General features: G+C 39.4%; 2 protein-coding genes across 2 annotated transcripts; both read left to right on the top strand.

The window, feature by feature from the left end:
* The first annotated feature begins 1018 nt into the window (after positions 1–1018).
* On the top strand, positions 1019–3535 carry LOC140940804 (trace amine-associated receptor 7a-like). Its single transcript, XM_073389766.1, has 2 exons — positions 1019–1508; positions 2766–3535. Exons 1-2 carry the CDS (start codon positions 1019–1021, stop codon positions 3218–3220), a joined length of 945 nt encoding a protein of 314 aa, XP_073245867.1. The 3' UTR covers positions 3221–3535.
* Positions 3536–6929: 3394 nt separating this feature from the next.
* LOC140940800 (uncharacterized) lies at positions 6930–9150 on the top strand. Its single transcript, XM_073389763.1, has 2 exons — positions 6930–7419; positions 8699–9150. Exons 1-2 carry the CDS (start codon positions 6930–6932, stop codon positions 9148–9150), a joined length of 942 nt encoding a protein of 313 aa, XP_073245864.1.
* The last annotated feature ends 9749 nt before the right edge of the window (positions 9151–18899 follow it).

Genomic DNA, 18899 nt, shown 5'->3' with positions numbered 1-18899 from the left:
TTAACGAGTTCGTTTTGATCTGAAAGTGTTACCGTACCTCTCTCTCTAACCCACCTAAATGATAATCATGCTCAAATGGTGTCTCAAGGACAAAGGCATGCACGATGCACGAAAATAAAAAGAATGATCATCGAGCCTCTATGCATGGTTATGTATCATGCATTGGCAATTTAACCATGAAAATGCACCGAGAAATTTGAAGCCTAGGAGAAACTTTGATGTATGTGCATCTCGAAAAGCTTTGGGTGGATTCATTCCAACATACGCGTAAATATAATTTTTTTTTTTTCTGTCGCATTTGCCCGCTGGAATTTTTTATTGTTTTTAAGCTTAAAAACGATAAAAAATTTCAGTGGGCAAATGGGACAGCCACACGCGTATGTTGCAAATGAATCCACCCTTTGTGTATTCTGGTTTTTGTAGAGGCAAAGGCAGAGATCGAAACTTTATAACTTTTAGTATAAGAAGATATAACGAAGAGACAAAATTCTCTGTTACTCCGAGTTTCGTGCTCACGCACTCATCAGACAGTATTTAATGGAGAATAAACCTATCAAGTTATATATATACACGGCTCTACACTTAAATAGTGTATTGAGCACTGTTTAACGGCTTTAGCCACTTTATTACACGTAACTTTTAGTATAAATAGTAGGACAAAATAGCGTCTTTTAACTAAACTATATTTCGTTAACAACGAAATAACTTCTTTAAATCAAAGCTTTACGCAGAAAATATGTACCCTCTGTAATGTACATTGATTACACAGCAACAGTGCATACAATCATGTTTTTATACACAAGTTTAGAGGAACTGTAACAGTATATAGTAAATGTAGCATTAGACTCATTTTTTGCAAAAAGGTGAATACCTGCAACATTGTGCGCATGGCCAAATTTATATCATACTATCCAAAATTCCTCTTCTTTGATATATAGGTAGCAAGTCTCTGGAGTTTTAGCTTTGAAGACCTACGAAGAAAACCTTGATCTGACTCCAAGCCGAAGTCAAAAGAAACATGCTGTTCAATGAAACTGCGGGTCTAAGCCATACAACTAATAACACAGTTTTAAACAAAGACAGTTCTGAACTTTGCCTCCCCTCTTGGATTCTAAACGCCGTCAACGTCCAGTCTGTATACATCAGTGACACTGTGATAACGACCCTCAGCATCCCATTCGCCATATTTGCCGTGGTTGCTAACCTGGCTGTTATAGTCACCATAATCCGTGCTCCTTCACTTCACCGTCCAGTGAACGTGTTGCTGTGTAGCCTGGCTGCCTCTGATTGTCTAACCGGCCTAGTTGTTCAACCTGTATACATAGCATGGCGCTTTCTGCTGCATCACATTAAAGACCCTTGCGAACTGGTTCATCTCTACCAAGCCAGTAAATCTCTTCCTGCCCTGCTTGGCGGTTGCACCTTCGTGAACTTATCAATAATGAGCGTCGAAAGGTTGTATGCTGTTTCGAAGCCACTTTCTTATTCAGCCAAAGTAACACTGAGAGGTATGAAGGATTGTAGCAGACCCCTGCAGAAATGGAATTGTTTGGTCTATTCTAGTCTATTCTATTCTTAACAAAGTACACAGAAAATTCCATTTTAGCGTTCTTAGAGTGGTATAGGACTTGCTTAAAATTGTTTAACCCTATTCAGACCTGCCGCTGATTGTCTTACAGGCCTTGCTATCCAACCTGTGTTTGTAGCGTGGCGCTTTCTGCTGCATCGTACTAAAAACCCTTGCAAGTTGGTTCATCTTTACCAAGCCAGTAGGTCTCTTCCTGCCTTGCTCGTCGGTTGCACGTCCGTGAACTTAGTAGCCTGCGAGCAAGCTCTCCTATTTTGGTGAGCGAAGCGAGTCTCGCGAGAACGCGCGAGCGAGTGGCGAGCGAGGCTCGCCCAAATAGGAGAGCTTGCTCGCAGGCTATGAACTTAGCAATAATGAGCGTCGAAAGGTTTTATGCTGTTTCAAAGCCCCTTTCCTACTTAGCAAATGCAACACTACGAGAATAAAGGATTGTACCAGGCTCTTCATAAATGACATTTTGATTTTGTTTTGAGTACGTTTCCTGAAATAAATTGTCTTGTCAGAAACAAATGGCAAAAAATTTTCGGGGGTTTCAGGAACGAAATAAATCAAGCCCCTGTGGTATCTTCTCTTCAGTGATAAGCAATGATTGTCTTCCAATACCAAACGGGTTCAATTCAAACTTAAAGTACTTTGCTTAGTCCTTGTTTTGAGAAAAATTAGCAGCACAATGATAGCTTTTTTGTTTCAGTCTTCTCGAACTCTTTATAGTTCTTTCGCCTGGGACGAGTCACCCACATAAAAATTACTCGACAACCAACCCGACAAACACGCGGGCAAAAAAGAAAAAAAATAATCCGACCAAAATGTGCAAGTTCTTACCTCGGCTTAACTGCAAAGCTTGTCGTTGTCGAAAAGCTATGGAGTCAAGCTCCAAAAGTCGGGTCTGAATTTTTTCAGCCTAATTATTGGAATGGAGACTTGTTCAAAAAGGGTAACAGTTATCATGAAGGGAACTGATTTAGTTGGACGCTCGTTGCTGTGGTCTTTCAGTATATGTATACCGTTACTTATAAGGGATGATTCCCTTTTTTATTGCGTTTTTAATTACAAATAGTCCCACTTTGAAGACGAATCAAAATAACACCTTTCTAATGCCATTCAGTAAATTAAGCTGGTGGCCCATGCCTAAACTTACTTCAGTCTAACAATTATACATTTAAAAACTGTGTTTCAGGAATGGTGAAGATTGTCGTTAGCGCATGGGTGATCTGGGTCATCAACATCACCCTTATGGAAACCACAGTACCTGAGGGGATCTATCAAACATTGGAAAATATCACGATCATTTCATTGATGGTCATAGTCACTGGAGGGCACGTTTTGACCTTCCAGGCAATCCGTAACAACAACAGAAAGATCTTTAATGCCACCCACAACTCTCAACAAGCGATCCTCTTTAAAAGAGAGAAAAAAGCGTTTAAAGACATGGCATTGTACACATTGGCGACGTTACTGTCCCTTCTTCCTCTTTTAGTGCTGCTAAATCATGTGGAAAACAGCATTGTTTTTGGACACATTCTGTTCCCTTGGGCTCAAATCTTCTCCCAGCAAATATCCAGTCTAAACCCAGTAATTCAGATTCAAAGAAATCCTGCTTTGAGGCAGGCACTAAAGACAGCCCGGCTGTGAATGGTTTAGCTTTATCCGAACCACCCGGACTCAGGATTGACATTAGAGGCCCGATCGATAGCAGGGCGAAACGGCCCGCAGGCGTTAACGTTAACTGAGCATGTCCTTGACATCATTATTGATACTACATATTGATACCTTATTGATACTTAATTTCGCGTTTTTGGCAAGAAAATATTTAGGGTGATTTTATTTTCGCCATTTCAATAGGCAAATATGAAAAAGGGCATTAAATTAAATTTCACGATTCAAGCGTTATCAACTTGATTATATTTTTTAAACGTCTGCACGTTTCAAAATATTAAGGTAAAATGAAACAAGCAACGCACATTAACGTTATTCCAGAACAGAAGATACAGTCACGGATGAAACTTACCAGTAAAAGCAGTTAATAATCTGTCGGTATTTGTTGACAGGTATATTATGTACAGTATATGTTTAGTTATTAAATGGTCTTAAATGTTATTCACTTCTTCCTGTTTTTTGAATTTTCCATATGCGGTTATTAATTTTAAGGTGTACAATTTCGTGGGGATTTTTATTCACGGATACCAATAAGGTAGATGGTATTGCACACAATGGAAAACTAATATGATAAAATGACTATATTATTTAATAGCCAAATAAGAAGAATAGACCCCCTCCCCCCCTTCCCCCACTAAAAGGAGCTGGCATCTTAAAATTCCCCGCTTACTAGCCGAATTTATGAAAACCGCACAAGCTAGCAACTCAAGGCCACACAGCTTAACTTGACTTAAATAAAGGGGCCAATGGCCCAGTCATGGCCAATATTGTACAGAAATTCAGCTCTTATCCATATTAGCCTCCTAAGGGTGACTCTCTTTTGAAACATTTAAAGAATTTGGCACGGACAAGCTAAAAGCAGACACATGATCAGTGATTCACGAGAGAGACTAACTGACCATAGCACGCTGTGTCTCCCCAGTTTCGCTCTCCGTTTTCAGCTTTTGTTTGACTGTTCGTGCGTACTTCAATTTACGCAAAAATATGGCCTGCTTTGCAGTCTAGATATCAGAGAATTAACCGCCAAAACACGTCGTTTGCCCGCCATTTTTTTGTTGTTTTTGTTTTTTGTTTTGTTTTGTTTTCGTGCTTAAAGACCAACCAATAACAGCCCTTGAGAAAGTGTACTCCAGGATGGCAGGGTTGTAAGATTGCAAGTAAACGCGGGTTATTTTTCATCCCACCTGAGAGGGTTACCTTGCTCACCTACCTGGGGTCCCCCACCTCCATGTAAACAAGCCCTTAACAGCTATTCATTTAGCTGTATTGTTGTACATTTTTAATTTGCAGGCGACGATATTTGGCAATTTGTTGTGATTACAAATTAAACAATTATAAACGACAAACAATACAATTACCTCCTAGTGAATGCTCGTTCCATTATAATGACATTTTGACAAAACGTGACACGCGAACATTCGTCACAACTAGCCATCATTTCTGAAACGGAGGTTTGAAAATAAAAGCACACGCGCAAATCTTTCCAAGCCCACGTCAGTTTTTTAGAAGATCGGCAATCAGGCATAACATACTGACAAAAATGAGGCTCATTTTTGCCAAGTTTCCTCGAAAATGATTAAGCTTTCTATGATGTATAATTAATATTTCAATGCTACATTTCTTAAGTGCCTGCTTTATTTTTTGAGAAACTGAAAACAAACGAGAGCAGAAAGGTAAGCCAATATAATTTATAGTCAATTTTGTTAAAAGCGTAATCAGGGCATAATTTGCGCCTCCTAGTTCAAATATCACTTTAAAATAATGTGAGTTACTGGTAAGTCATTATGCTCAAACCTTTGTACCCTGAAGTTCATCTCACAGCTTGGGGTTTTACTTGTGATTAAAACGAAAGTAATTACAGGTACGTTTGAAAATAATTTTCTTTCAAGTCCTCTTGCTTTATTTACATAGCAAAACTTGCTCAAATTAAGCCTTATGGGCTCCACAAATCGAGAGAAGGAAGCTAGGAAAAAAAGGCAATACCAGCTGTATAACATTTTTCCATTTCATTTAATAACAGCATTTAAAAGGGACACCCAGTTTAGCAGATAGCTAGGTTTTTGAACGTGATAAGTTTAACAGAGAGGCTTTACTGGCCGTATGAATTCAAAACTGAAGTTGTCTGAAGACTGAGAAACCTTCCGCTTTCGAAAGAACATTCAATTGCCTAATTTGTAGAAATATTTCCATTAAATGAAATGTTCTTATTCGATATAAGCGTTTATAGTTTTGAAAAGCCGAAAATAGGAAACGTGAAAGTATTCGGTTTAGTTTTGTTACCAACAAATAAAAATACTATCCACTGAAATGTAACGTGATTTCGTGGTGGTAAATGGCAATGTTTTTTCAGGTGCTTATAAAGTAATGGTACTAAAAAAAAGTGAAAGTTGTTTAGTGTTGTTGATTCTTCCTTCAACTGATAATTCGCTGTTTGTATCCAGTAGTTAAGAATTTACTATTTGTAGCCGAATTTTGATCAAAGAATTGGTTAACTTCAAAAAGTTCATTAGCTTCATCTGGGCTCCATCTATTATATTAATGAAGCCAAACGGAAAAACCGAAAATGACTCGATATTGTTAAACCAGGAGCGACTGCTCTGCTTCTGATTGAATCACTTTTTGGTTGTTCCTACGTTAAAACAAATATTCCACACGCCTCTGGGGTGAGTTATTACATTGACCGAGGAGTTAAATAGAATGAAAAGGTCCAAAGTAACAAAAGCCTGAAAAAACAAAATACTTATGATTATGACTGGGAGAGTGTCAAACACAGTGGGAGTCAAATCTTGCATCAAAAGAAGTACTTATATCTCCATCATCAAATAATGATGTTTAATCCTCGGACTTACACGCATACCCCCACCGTGGTAAAATATGGGAGAGGGGGGCTGTTGGAACCCCTCCCTAGAGTTTTTCATATATTGCAGTATTTCGAAAAAAAATTAATTTCAGTGGAAAGCCTTTGAACTTCTCGAAATATGAAGTATATATTATGGGTGGTGGCGCTACTGGAGACCTGTGCCGTCACCAAACATGGTAGCCATCTTGGCCGCCATCTTGGATTTTACCAGGTAAAAACAGAGATAATTGGTAATTTTGTGCTTGACGTGTAAAATAATACATAAATAAGTATTTTGCTTCATTTTAACCGCAAACTTTACTTTAATCGTTAAAATAAGTTGAAAAAACCTGCATTTTCACTTAAAAATGGCTTGACAACCTACTACTTATGACATCATGTCTCGTAACCATACTAACTGATCATCACTAAACTTGTCTGAAAACGTCAGTTGCTGAGGCTTGATCTTCTAGGAAAAACTCAGAAAAAACCTAAATGGGGGGTAGCATCCAACTCCTCCCCCCCCCGTGTACCTCCGAGGGTTAATATACCTGAAACAAATTCCTCTTATTTTGATGTAGCGAGACTGTTGAATTTGATTTTGCAATACAATGGACAACATAATAAAATGGAGGATTGGAGGTTTAAACAATACAACTTAAGCAGCTTACTCCACACACAACAACTTTAAAAACCTCGCCGCGCGAGGCCTTTGGACTTTCTTCACGAGGAACTGAATAAAAACTGCTTAAATCTGCACAAGTAAATAATAAACATATCTCTAATCCAAATTTTCTCTTGTTTTATAGGTAACAGAACTGTACTTGCAGCCAAAAACGAAAAAACATGTTAGTCAATGAAACTGCAGGCTTAAACCATACAGTTAATAACATAGTCTTGAACCATGACAGTTCTGAACTATGCCTCCCCTCTTGGATTCTAAACGCCGTCAACGTCCAGTCTGTGTACATCAGTGACACTGTGATAACGGTCGTCAACATCCCATTTGCCATATTTGCCGTGGTTGCTAACCTGGCTGTTATAGTCACCATAATCCGTTCTCCCCCACTCCACCGTCCAGTTAACGTGTTGCTGTGTAGCCTGGCTGCCTCTGATTGTCTAACCGGCCTAGTTGTTCAACCTGTGTACATAGCATGGCGCTTTCTGCTGCATCACATTAAAGACCCTTGCGAATTGGTTCATCTCTACCAAGCCAGTAAATCTCTTCCTGCCCTGCTTGTCGGTTGCACCTTCGTGAACTTGGCAATAATGAGCGTCGAAAGGTTGTATGCTGTTTCGAAGCCTCTTTCTTATTCAGCCAAAGTAACACTGAGAGGTATGAAGGATTGTAGCAGACCCCTGCAGAAATGGAATTTGTTTTGGGTTCCTATTCTGGGAAAATTATTTGGTCTATTCTAGTCTGTTCTATTCTTTACAAAGTACACAGAAAATTCCATTTTAGGGTTCTTAAAGTGGTATCGGACTTGTTTAAAATTGTTTAACCATATTCAGGCCGGCCTTTTTTTCTCTTTTCTCCTCCCTGCTGTTATTTTTATTTTATTTTATTTTTTTGTGGGGGGGGGGGGAATAATTAAAAACCCACGAGAAACCCAAGCACGCGAACTGCGATAAATGTAAGCCCGAGAAGAAAAAAGAGAGAGACTGCTGACTCTTTCGTTCTGTCTGGGGACAACTACACTCTAAAGATAATTAAACAATTAAACCCGGCCGGCGAGTTCCTATTAAAGCGATTTATAAATGGAACGTTAACAACTGAAAATTTACACTTTTTTTAGTTCCTTTCCCTTGAGGAAATTTATAGCAGTTTCCTCCTGTAAGATTTCCTTGAACGTTTTTAATTAGTTTACAAGTGATTACTGCTTAGTTCGTTATTGTTCGTAGTTAGTTGTAACGCTTGACTATTTTTATCGCTTGCAATCAACACCCAGACCAGTTAATGATCTCTCAATACATTATAATAATTCAATACGTAAAAAATAATGATAAAGCCTTTTATGTGGAACTTCTTCAAATCTTGTAAAACATGGTGCGCTGTTAATACTCGATTGCCATGGTAACGTCAATGTTGACGTACAACGCACACGACTTTAAAATGTTTCTAGATAAATCTTGAGAAAAAGTCGCCAGGTTTGGCGGTCATTGCCTAAACGGGATTGAAGCTATTAAACCTTTTTAGCGAGGTGGGGGCAACTCCAAAGCCTCTCCGGTCTAAACTGGCAATTAAAGCTAAGTATCAGGCCTTCTTTCAGTTTAAAGGGAAAGGTACAAAGAAATCATGTGACTGGGTCTCCTTTATTACTTAATGACGTACATACAGGACTAATTCGTACTAATCATCTTAAGCGAAACTGAAGAACTGATTAGAAGAATTGAACACACACACAAAAAAAACGTATGCTGCTCTTTCAATTTCTGCGCCTCGAAGGCAGTGAGTGAAATGGTAACGTCATTACATATATTGCTGAGAACACCTGGAAAATACTTTCCAATTTGAAGACTAATCAAAACAATCCCTTCCTAATCCCGCAAATTTAGCCCGTGACCCATGCTTAAACAAACTGGATTCTTAAAGTTATACGAAACTTTTGTTTCAGGAATGGTGAAGATTGTCGTCAGTGCATGGGTGATCTGGTTCATCAATATAATCCTTATGGAAAGCACTGTACCTGAGGGGATCTACCAACCGCTGGAAAATATCACGATCATTTCAATGATGGTCATAATCACTGGCGGGCACGTTTTGACCTTCCAGGCAATCCGTAACAACAACAGAAAGATCTTTAATGCCACCCACAACTCCCAACAAGCGATCCTCTTTAAAAGAGAGAAAAAAGCGTTTAAAGACATGACATTTTACACAGTGGCGACGTTACTGTCCCTTCTTCCTCTTCTAGTGCTGCTAAATCATGTGGAAAACAGTATTGTTTCAGGACACATTCTGTTCCCTTGGGCCCAAATCTTCTCCCAGCAAATATCCAGTATAAACCCAGTAATTCAGATTCAAAGAAATGCCGCTTTGAGGCAGGCACTAAAGATGGCCCTGTGAATGGTCTAGGCATTATCTGCAGACCACCCGGACTCAGGATTGTCATTAGGGGCCCGGCCGGTAGCCGGGCGAAACCGCTCGCAGGCAGCTGTGGGACTAGTTTGTATCGACTGCCGAGTCGGAAAATGTCTCCCATATGTCATGGCATGATTAAAAAATGTTGTAAAGCAAGCAAAAAAAATCATTTGCTACTTTGTCGTATAAAATTTTGGATTTCCGTGTACTTAGCTTAGTTTTACCTTCTTCCGTCAGAATTTCATAAAGTTGTTGACAGTCCCCCCTCCCCCCCCCCCCCCCCCCCCGCCTTCCCCCTTACGAAACTGGAAACGTCCAGTCCATCTGTCGCAGGGGTTTGAGTGATTGTGTTAAACAGTGTACCCTGGGTTGTGGGTGGGGCAAATCGGTGTTTTAGCATAAAGTCAATACATAAAGTCACCTTTTCAGATCACGTGGAGTCTGCGCACTGTATTCGATGGGAAATTTAAAAAAACAAACAAACAAACAAACAAACTATCAAAACACAAAGAAAAACAGGCGACGGACAAAATTACAACTTTGCTTTCATCTGTGCAATTGATTTATGTGGAAGTATATAATCAAAAATAGCCAAATGAAAAGAGCTTTTGTTAGTCGTTTCCACGGATCCATCAAACACGGAGGTCTTCTTTTCTAAAATTTGGTCATTTACTTAGTAGTTACGATAAAGTTGTGAGAAGTCCCGCAAGAAAGTTACCCAGGAACAAATGCTTTTAGCAATCGTTATTTCCAGAGAAGAGCTCTTTTATATTCCATTTGTTGTCTCACTAGATATTACTGCTGTTAATTTACTGTAGAATGAACCAGCAAGACTGAAGTTATTTAGCGGAATCCACTGCGCTATAGTCATAGGTTAGAAAATCACAATATTTTCAAGCACTTGCAAAGATTTAGTTCAGCTATTGTTCGTTCGCCTTCCCTCTAACACTGATTTGGGAACGTGACAGCTAATAAAATATATAATATACCAGTCGTCCTAATTATCTCACAATGGCCCCTTCTCGGGAGATAGACGAGAACAGCACCTACCAACTGGCTACACAAAATTCTTTATCGTTATATTGAGTTTTGGAAAACTTCATAGCAGCAGGCTAAAGAGGTGAATCCTAAACACAAATTTAAGTTGACAACCGTTCTGGAGGCATAAAATTACGTAAATTAAATTACTAACCGAAGCCTGTTTCAGCCTCCAGTGATATTCCAAGCCTCTTAAGTATTTCATTGTGAAGTCTGTGGAGTACGTTGTTCGAATTTTTTTCATTTGAGTTTATATCGATTTGTTATATGCGAATATTAGCCTCACCACCAAAAAATATGTGCGCCACACAGGGACTTTAATATTATAACTTTCGTATGAAGCGAATTTTGTCTAATCCAGATTGGACAGCTCTCTGTCTATCTCTATACGCTTCCTATCAGAGCGTGTTGAGGAGGAAACAGTATCGCTTTTTTCTTTTTCATTTTCCCCCAGTAACTCCTGATACTGAGGCTACGGACTTGCAAATGGCGCTGGGGAGTGAAACGGTTTTCTCTGCTTTTTCATAAGTGCCGGTGCTTTGGAACGATCTTTCTCTTGGTGTGAGAATCGCCTCATCTGTTGGGTAAATTACAGAAGGCTTAAAACCCTTTTAATAAATTTTAAGGTTTAATAAGAATTTGAACTATTATTTATTATCTAGAATTTTGATTTGAAATTTTTTATTTAGTTTCTCTATTTCTATTTCTTATTGTAAGAACATAATCGAGAATTAGATGTAATGGATATGCAAGCTGTAAGAATTCTGCGGCCGTCCTAATCTCTGAGATCATTTTCTTTGAGCGCGGCTTCCTTTGAAAATGAAAGGGAAAAGCGTGATTGGATAAAATTTATGCCCAGTTCAAACGTCGAACTTCTCATGAACCGAACTTATACATATTTGGGTCGACCCAAATGATGTAAGTTCGACGGATGATTCAAACGTCGAACTTTATTAGTCGGACTCAAATCATTTTCACGATGTACAATGATCTACAATGCTTACCAGTCAAATAAATATTAATAGTAACTTATGCATTAAATTTGGCACTTGAAAAGATCGACGTTTGAAACGAACTCGCTCCATAGTCCAATTCGCGAACTTCCCACGTTGGATACTCGATCTTAATCATGGGTCGACCCAAATTAGACATGTCGGACTTTGCTGATTCAAACGTTTTCTTTCATGTGCTTTTAAAAGAGAAGGGATTAGGATCGGTGCATGAAAAGTTCGAAGTTTGAACTGGGCCTATATATATTAATAACTTTCATGATTGAATAAATGAATGAATGAGATAAAAAGTTTGTAACGGAACGACACAGCAAAAGGAGGCGGTAAAAGCGTATGAAAAGTTTAAACCATGCGGACAAAACATATGAATACAGCTTCGTAAAAAACGTTTTGAAATAATTGGCTTCAAAATAGGCGTGTTGCTTTGAAGAGTTTTTGAAGAGAATTGTATGAAGTGTAAATGAGCTGAAATCAATGATTCGGCTTCTGTGGCTTTTAAGTAACTCTGAATGTTGTGTGAAAACCTTATGCTAATCAAGAAAAGGCAAGATCGAGCAAAGGTAAGGACTTCGATAATTCCATTTTATTCCAAATGTTATAGTTTTTGAACTTACGAGTACTAAATAGCTAATGCTTATGACAAAGTTGGGCAAATTAAATTTCAGATAATGAAAGTAGTGTAATTTTTACTATTATTTTATTTTTTTAAAAAACTAAAGACGTCTTCAGATGTTTAGGAAAATAATTATGATGGTTCACGCTTTTTCATTTTACACGTCTGCGCTTTGCAACAATCTTCCTCGTGATGTGAGAATCGCCCCATCTGTTCAGAATCATTAAAAAGCAAGCTTGAAACGTTTTTAATTATTGTTGACGTTTAATAAGTTTTTTATTTTTATTTTTTAACATGTTGTTGAAATTTTCTTTCAGTTTTTCTATTTCTATTTCATATTAAAGAACACAGAGATTTTTATCTAATGAACATGCGAGCTGTGAGAATTACCGCAGCTGTCGTAATATTTCCATGAAATCCTTTCCTTTTTAGCGTGGTTAATCCTTCCAAAATTAAAGGGAAAAGCGCGATTGGGTATTGATTATAAGGTTCAAGAATATACAAATAAAGGAAAGAGATAAAAATGTGGTAACGACAAAAAAATAGCCACTCAAAAATTGCCGTGCGTGCCTTGCCACCCTGTTCAACTAGGCGGACGGTGTGAGCCATCTACGAGTCCCAGATAATGCAGCATCTCAGAAAACGGTACTTTTAAAGCTGAGACGTGTCTGGATAGCTTTTTACTCTGTGCCAGGGCACTGCACCTGGGCAAGATGTGAGGCCACACTTTCTGGGACTTTACTGAACAACCTCCACCACGCCTGGTTCCACGAACTTGTATGGGTCTTCTACCTGGCATTTAACCGACTGAGTTGGTAAGAGTTGATCGTATACCGGCAAATATAATAATATATAGTGAGTGTTAGGCAGGAGGTCCACTCTGTCAGCCACCAGAAGCATCCACTAGCGTTCAACTTCTCATAATATAAGGCTAGTTGTAACTAGACTTCCCTGCCGTCGTTGATTTCTCACTACATCCTCTTCACTTGACTATTTCGCAATTCCGTCTTGACTGAGTGTATGCGCGTGCTCGAGATTGAGCTCGAAACCAAACTCCCCCGCAAAACGTGAAGAGTCTAACCGCACCCTTAACCTTCGTAGCGTAATATCACATATCTGCTGAGCGCACGCCCCTGCCTCTTTTCTCTAGCGGGTCGAATAACGCATTCGAGCCACACGGGTGCCCGGCTTTATCCGTTCTCAATAACAGTCTTCCGAGCTTCCCTGTCGATCTGCTGTAGATCCATTTATAATCGGCTACCGTTGTTTCCACATTAGATAGCCAAGTATTAGTAGACAAACTGATTTGACGCGATAACACGATTGTGCAGATTGTGGTGCGACTAAGAACTTGTCCAAATAACTGACATCCACCGGAGATACTTCTTGGCTGCGCAACCTAAGACAAAATTATCTTCCTGTGTCACTTTTTCAAGCATGCCCTAGGAACTTGTACTGCTTCCCGTCCTCAAGACTTGGTATTCTGGCCGTCTCATCCAATATCATCACTGATCAGTTATGACTCACGTGCAATCTTTTTTTTTTACATGGATCACTGCACCCTTCAATTGTTGGAGTTCTATTCGAGTCCGGGCATCTTCCATAGTCGTTTTGACTATGTTGTCGTTTTGACCATGTTCATAACGTTTTGGCGTTTGCCTTCAGATGCAGCGAAAATCCTAAGGTCAAAGAATGATATATGTGACGGTCCGTAACCTTAAAACTGGTGGGTTTAGATAATCTGTATCCCTCGGTAACGCTGATATTCCAGGCTGTTTGGTTTAAGTATGCTGTGACCAGTCTCGTATTGTTGAACCTTTTCATTACGGGTTTCAGAGGTTTCCCTCCCTTTCCTTGTCACCGTCCGATCAGTCAACCAGCATCCTATACGAGCACCCCACTGCACACCCTTCATCAAGTTATTGGTCTAAAAGCTGGTCTGTCGGGGACGGGTACTCAAGATGAAAACCGTTTGCACAAGGTAGTGTTTAAACAAGCAATGGTCGGTTGCTTCAGAATCAGCAATGCCTTTCCTTCAGAAAACGAGGCTGGATAAATCTTCCTCATACTAAGAAATCTCTTTGAAACACAATACTGCACGCTCGCGTAGAGCGTGAGTCATTAGATTATTTTCTTATTATTATTAATTTATCTTGCAGAGCCATATGAAGAATCGTCTGACACCGAGGAAACGGAAACATGCTGATCAACAAAACTGGAGGTTTAAACAATACAGTTAATAACACAGTCTTCAACCACGACAGTTCTGAACTGTGCCTCCCCTCTTGGATTCTAAACGCCGTCAACGTCCAGTCTGTATACATCAGTGACACTGGTATCATGGTCGTTAACATCCCATTTGCCATATTTGCCGTGATCGCTAACCTGGTTGTTATAGTCACAATAATCCGTTCTCCTTCACTCCACCGTCCAGTTAACGTATTGCTGTGTAGCCTGGCTGCCTCTGATTGTCTAACCGGCCTTGTTCTTCAACCTGTGTACGTGGCATGGCGCTTTCTTCTGCATCAATCTCAAGACCCTTGCAAATTAGTCTATCTTTACCAAGCCAGTAGGTTTCTTCCACAAATGCTTCTCGGGTTTACCTTCGTAAACTTGGCAATAACAAGCGTCGAAAGATTGTATGCTGTTTCAAGCCCTCTTGAGCATTCAGCCAAAGTAACACTGCGAGGTATGAATAATAGTACTAGACAGCCACCATTGTAAGTGGCATTTGCCTGTAACAAAATTCAGGGCTCAAAGATCAAAATTAATTAATTAACTGTCTTTATCTTCTGGACGTTGAAAAAAAAAACCAACTACAGAGACCAGTTGCTTTAAGCTACAGGTGAAAGAATTGCAAGTAAAAACTTTAAGATAGATATCACGCCTCTTTGCTTCAGTTTTTGCAGCTTCTAATATCTGTGTTTAGCTTCTGCTGTGAAACAGCCTTTCAAGTTCGCGCTCGTAAAGATTGAATTCTTCCAGGCCACTTAATTCAGTTGCGAACGAGCATTGCACAGCCTCAGTATTTATATATACGGTATACTCAGTCAATACTTTTTAAAAATAAAAGAGGACAAAATTTGCCTGTTAGTACATAGGCTTGCATCGGCAGAGTAATTATAATCACTAATGTTTAAAGCAAAATCTGTTAATCAAGCGAATAATCTTCCTGTTCTGTTAGGTTTACAAAGTTCATTTTGAATCCTTAATGTGAAAAAAACGAAAAAGTATCCAACTTCCCTGGTTAATTGTATCAGTCTGCTTTGATTGTTTAAGTGATCGTTAGAAGCGTGACATTTCTTGGTCGATGACCTCTTGAGGACATTTTCCAAATTTAGGCACGATCGATGAACATGATTAAGAAATATTCCACATGAAATCTTAAGCAAAACCGTCTTAATTGCTACTTACCTTTTCATTTTTTTAGACGTCAGGTGACTAACTCTCTCCTCCATTACATAATCCCCTTTTTTTACACAAGAACGTAGATACAGAACAAGGCTAGTCCGTACATCCTCGCAGGTCACGTGACGACAGTATCGATGTCGAATATGTCCCGTATCGTTACCACCACCTTCCCAATTTTGAAGACCGGCTACAAAAATGTCTTTTTAATGCTACTTCGCCAGTTAAGCTAATGGTTCACGCCTTAACTTGCTTGAGTCCTAAAATAATACACACATGATATTTCAGGGATGGTGAAGATCATCGTTGGTGTATGGGTGATCTGGTTCATCTACAGCCTTATGGAATTCATTGTACCTGTAGGGATTTATCAACCGTTGGAAAGTATGGTGTTGATTTCAGCGGTGGCCATACAGATTGGCGGACACGTTTTGACCTTCTGCGCAATCCGTTCCAACAACAAAAAGATCGTTAGTGCCACTCATAACTCTCAACAAACGATCCTCTTCAGAAGGGAGGAAAAGGCTTTTAAGAACATGACGTTCTACACGGTGGCGACTCTATTGACTCTTATTCCTGTTGTAGTGGTTCTTAATTTAGAACGCACCATCATTTCAGGAAACATTCTACTTCCTTGGGCTGTAACCTGCAGCCAGCTGATATCCAGTTTTAATCCCGCTATTCAGATTCAAAGAAATGCCGCTTTAAGGGAAGCACTAAAGATGGCCTTCTGAAAGTAAGGGCGCTCACCATTTGTCAGAAATGGCTGGCCAGGCCACGCAGTTCAGTCGTCAGGAGAATTCCGCTATCAATCAGGATTATCTATCCAGATTAGTTTATTTCAGAATGGTATGCACGGCGGGGATGGGTTTGAGTAAAAATTTCGAAAAAAGACAATGAAACATTTCATTTCCAAAGTGACCGGTCTGACTTTTTGAAATCGCCTTCAGTTTTCTTTTCCCTTTAACATTGTTCAGTTTTATCCGTTGTTACCACTCTCTGGTAAATCCCACCCTTCTGTACCGGGTAGGGGAATATATTGTTTTAAACGTGTTTCCCTAGGTTGCTGGTAATTAAAGCAAATCAAAAAGAACTTCACTCGGTTTTTTGATTTGCAAAGTAACAGGCCATTTGCATAATGACGTCATTTCAGTATACTACAACAAGAATCCTTCAGGATTTTGCTTTTCTTGTGGAAATTAGGGCTGTTGTTATTTAAGTCTCGCTGAGAATGCCAATTTTAAAAATGAAAGGAAAAATGACAAGGATTTTTCTGTCGTAGAAGTAAAATGACACCATCGTGCAAATCACCTTTTGAAAGTGATGAACGCATTTGTATCAGCTATTTCGGTTTTCTCTTCTTTTTTTTTTTTTAGCCTGAGCGTTAGTAATCCTTGGTACTGATCAAAAGGATCGGATCCTGTTAAAACGATATTGTTCTCTCAGGACCCATTTATATGAAGAAAACTTGTCTGGATAGAGGTGTCACTCACCTCCCCGAGCTACCATGGTCTACCATGGGCGACAGCAGAGCCAAATTTCCTACATTTTCTTGTAAAGCTTGGCAAACCGTTTGCACCATAACAAAATGTTGGCTCGGCTAGAAGGGTGACCCGGTCATCCTCCTACCCGGTCCAACTTAAAACCTGGTCAAGGCGAGACGATCAGAGTACGCCCGAACGCTGTTGTTGGCTCGGTTGAAGGAGTCACCTTTTTATTATATATACATAAACTGCGCCCGCTAAAGTTGACTCGGCTGGGAGGGTGATCCTCTATCCCAGGATGACTTTTCTTTTTTAAAACGGAGGCCTCAGTTCAGGAAAATTGCAATTTGCGCATTTTCTTTGTCACCCATCTTTGCCCCCTGCCCCCTGAATCAAGAGTTACGCAGAATTTGGGGGCGCCATAGATAATGCGCTGATTGTGAATAAGGAGTTTGAGCAACTACGCTATTATTCCTTCTTGATCAATGGAGCCCAAATGTTGACTAACTTTTTTGGAGTTTGATTCTAAAAGACTGCATACAAGTTAAGAAAAATGAAATCCTCTCTGTGTTCACACCCCTCATAAAGTTTGGAATTGTTACGTCGTAGTCGTGGAACGAAGGCAAAAAATATCACTGAAAAAAGTGGCAGCACATACAAATCTGTTTTTGTTGATGGTGATATTTGTTTGTTTGTTTTTCCTTTTTTGCTACTTATCTTCTTCGTTAGGAGAACGCAACTCCTAATCTTGGTTATTACCTGGTTCTTTAATGTCCTGTGGTAGTAAGGTGTTGTCACACCACGTTTAAAACTTGAGATACTAGAAGCTGATCTAACGTGAAGTAGAAGCTAATTTTCAAAAACTAAACTTGAACGTGTTTGTTCGGGCATAGTTCTTCTTTAAAGTAAGGATGTCTTTTCCTCTTATGGGGTACCTAGTAGTATCAGAGTAGAATTGGACATATTAATATATGCATTCAAAGCTTTGTAAAGAAGAGAAAATCAAACAGAAAACGTCTGTGTTCTGGGGACAGTAGATTAAGCTTAAAGATACGAACTTCATAGTCACCTTTAGTTTTTGGGGTAAACTTCGTGGCACGACGCTGCACTCTTTCTAATTTTAATATTTCTGGCAGTGAAAGGTGACTGAACAACAGACCCATATTCCAGCTGTGACCTAACCAAGGCGCAATACATTCTTCTTAGCGTTGAAGCGTCTGTTAAATCTGTTGCATTCCTTTTTAACAAACCAAGTACTTTGATCGCCTTGCTGGGAAGTCTTGTCTATGTGAGAGTTCCAGGACAGTTTAATTTGTGGTTAGTGATGAGCAAGCCAAGATCGGAAACTTCAGCGGTAACTTGAAGGGTGGTACCATCCAGTTGTAGAGGAGCAAGTAGAATAGGAGAGCGATTTTTTGGAATCCGCTTTAACTTGCATTGCTTTGTATTGAAGCTCATATGATTTAGCCGACTTCAAGGAACCGAGTTAGTTAGATCATCTTGAAACGATTCATGATCGCATGGACGTTGAATGACCCTCGAGGTTTTACAATCATCTGCATGCACACAAAGTCACCAAACTTGTAGGAGAAACAACATCAGTCAGGTCAATAATAAACATCACGGAAAACAAGGCCCTTACAGAGGACCCCTGGGTACCCCTGAGGAGATAGGACGCCAGTCGGAGCTAGCTTACTCCATCTAATACTACCCTCTGCTTTCGATTCAATACGTAGTCCCTGCACCAGTTTAGAAGGCAGCCAGAGACACCACAATTACATAACGTGTGCTGTAATATAACATGAGACACTGTCAAATGCCTTACTAAAATCCAAGCAGAATGCATCGACCTGATACCCCGCACGACCAAAGCTTTAGACCAGAAGTGTTGTTATTATTATTATTATTATTATTATTATTATTATTATTATTATTATTATTATTATTATTATTATTATTATTATTATTATTATTATTATTATTATTAGTGTCTTCTAATTCTTTCACAGAAAACGTTTCCCTACATTTCGGCCCACTTGAGCAACAAAGAACCCTTCGACCATTACGGAAACCTTTTTTTCAACGTGGCACAGTTGCATTCACTTTCAAGGGAATGTGCCGGTTTATTTTCGTGAACCAATAAAACCTATGTTTGCCTCCTCTTTTTCAAATGACTTTCAA

Source organism: Porites lutea, chromosome 6 (genome assembly GCF_958299795.1).
Source record: "Porites lutea chromosome 6, jaPorLute2.1, whole genome shotgun sequence".
Taxonomy (NCBI): domain Eukaryota; kingdom Metazoa; phylum Cnidaria; class Anthozoa; order Scleractinia; family Poritidae; genus Porites; species Porites lutea.
The sequence above is the reverse complement of the archived record's forward strand: the minus strand, read 5'-3'. Positions and strand labels throughout refer to the sequence as shown.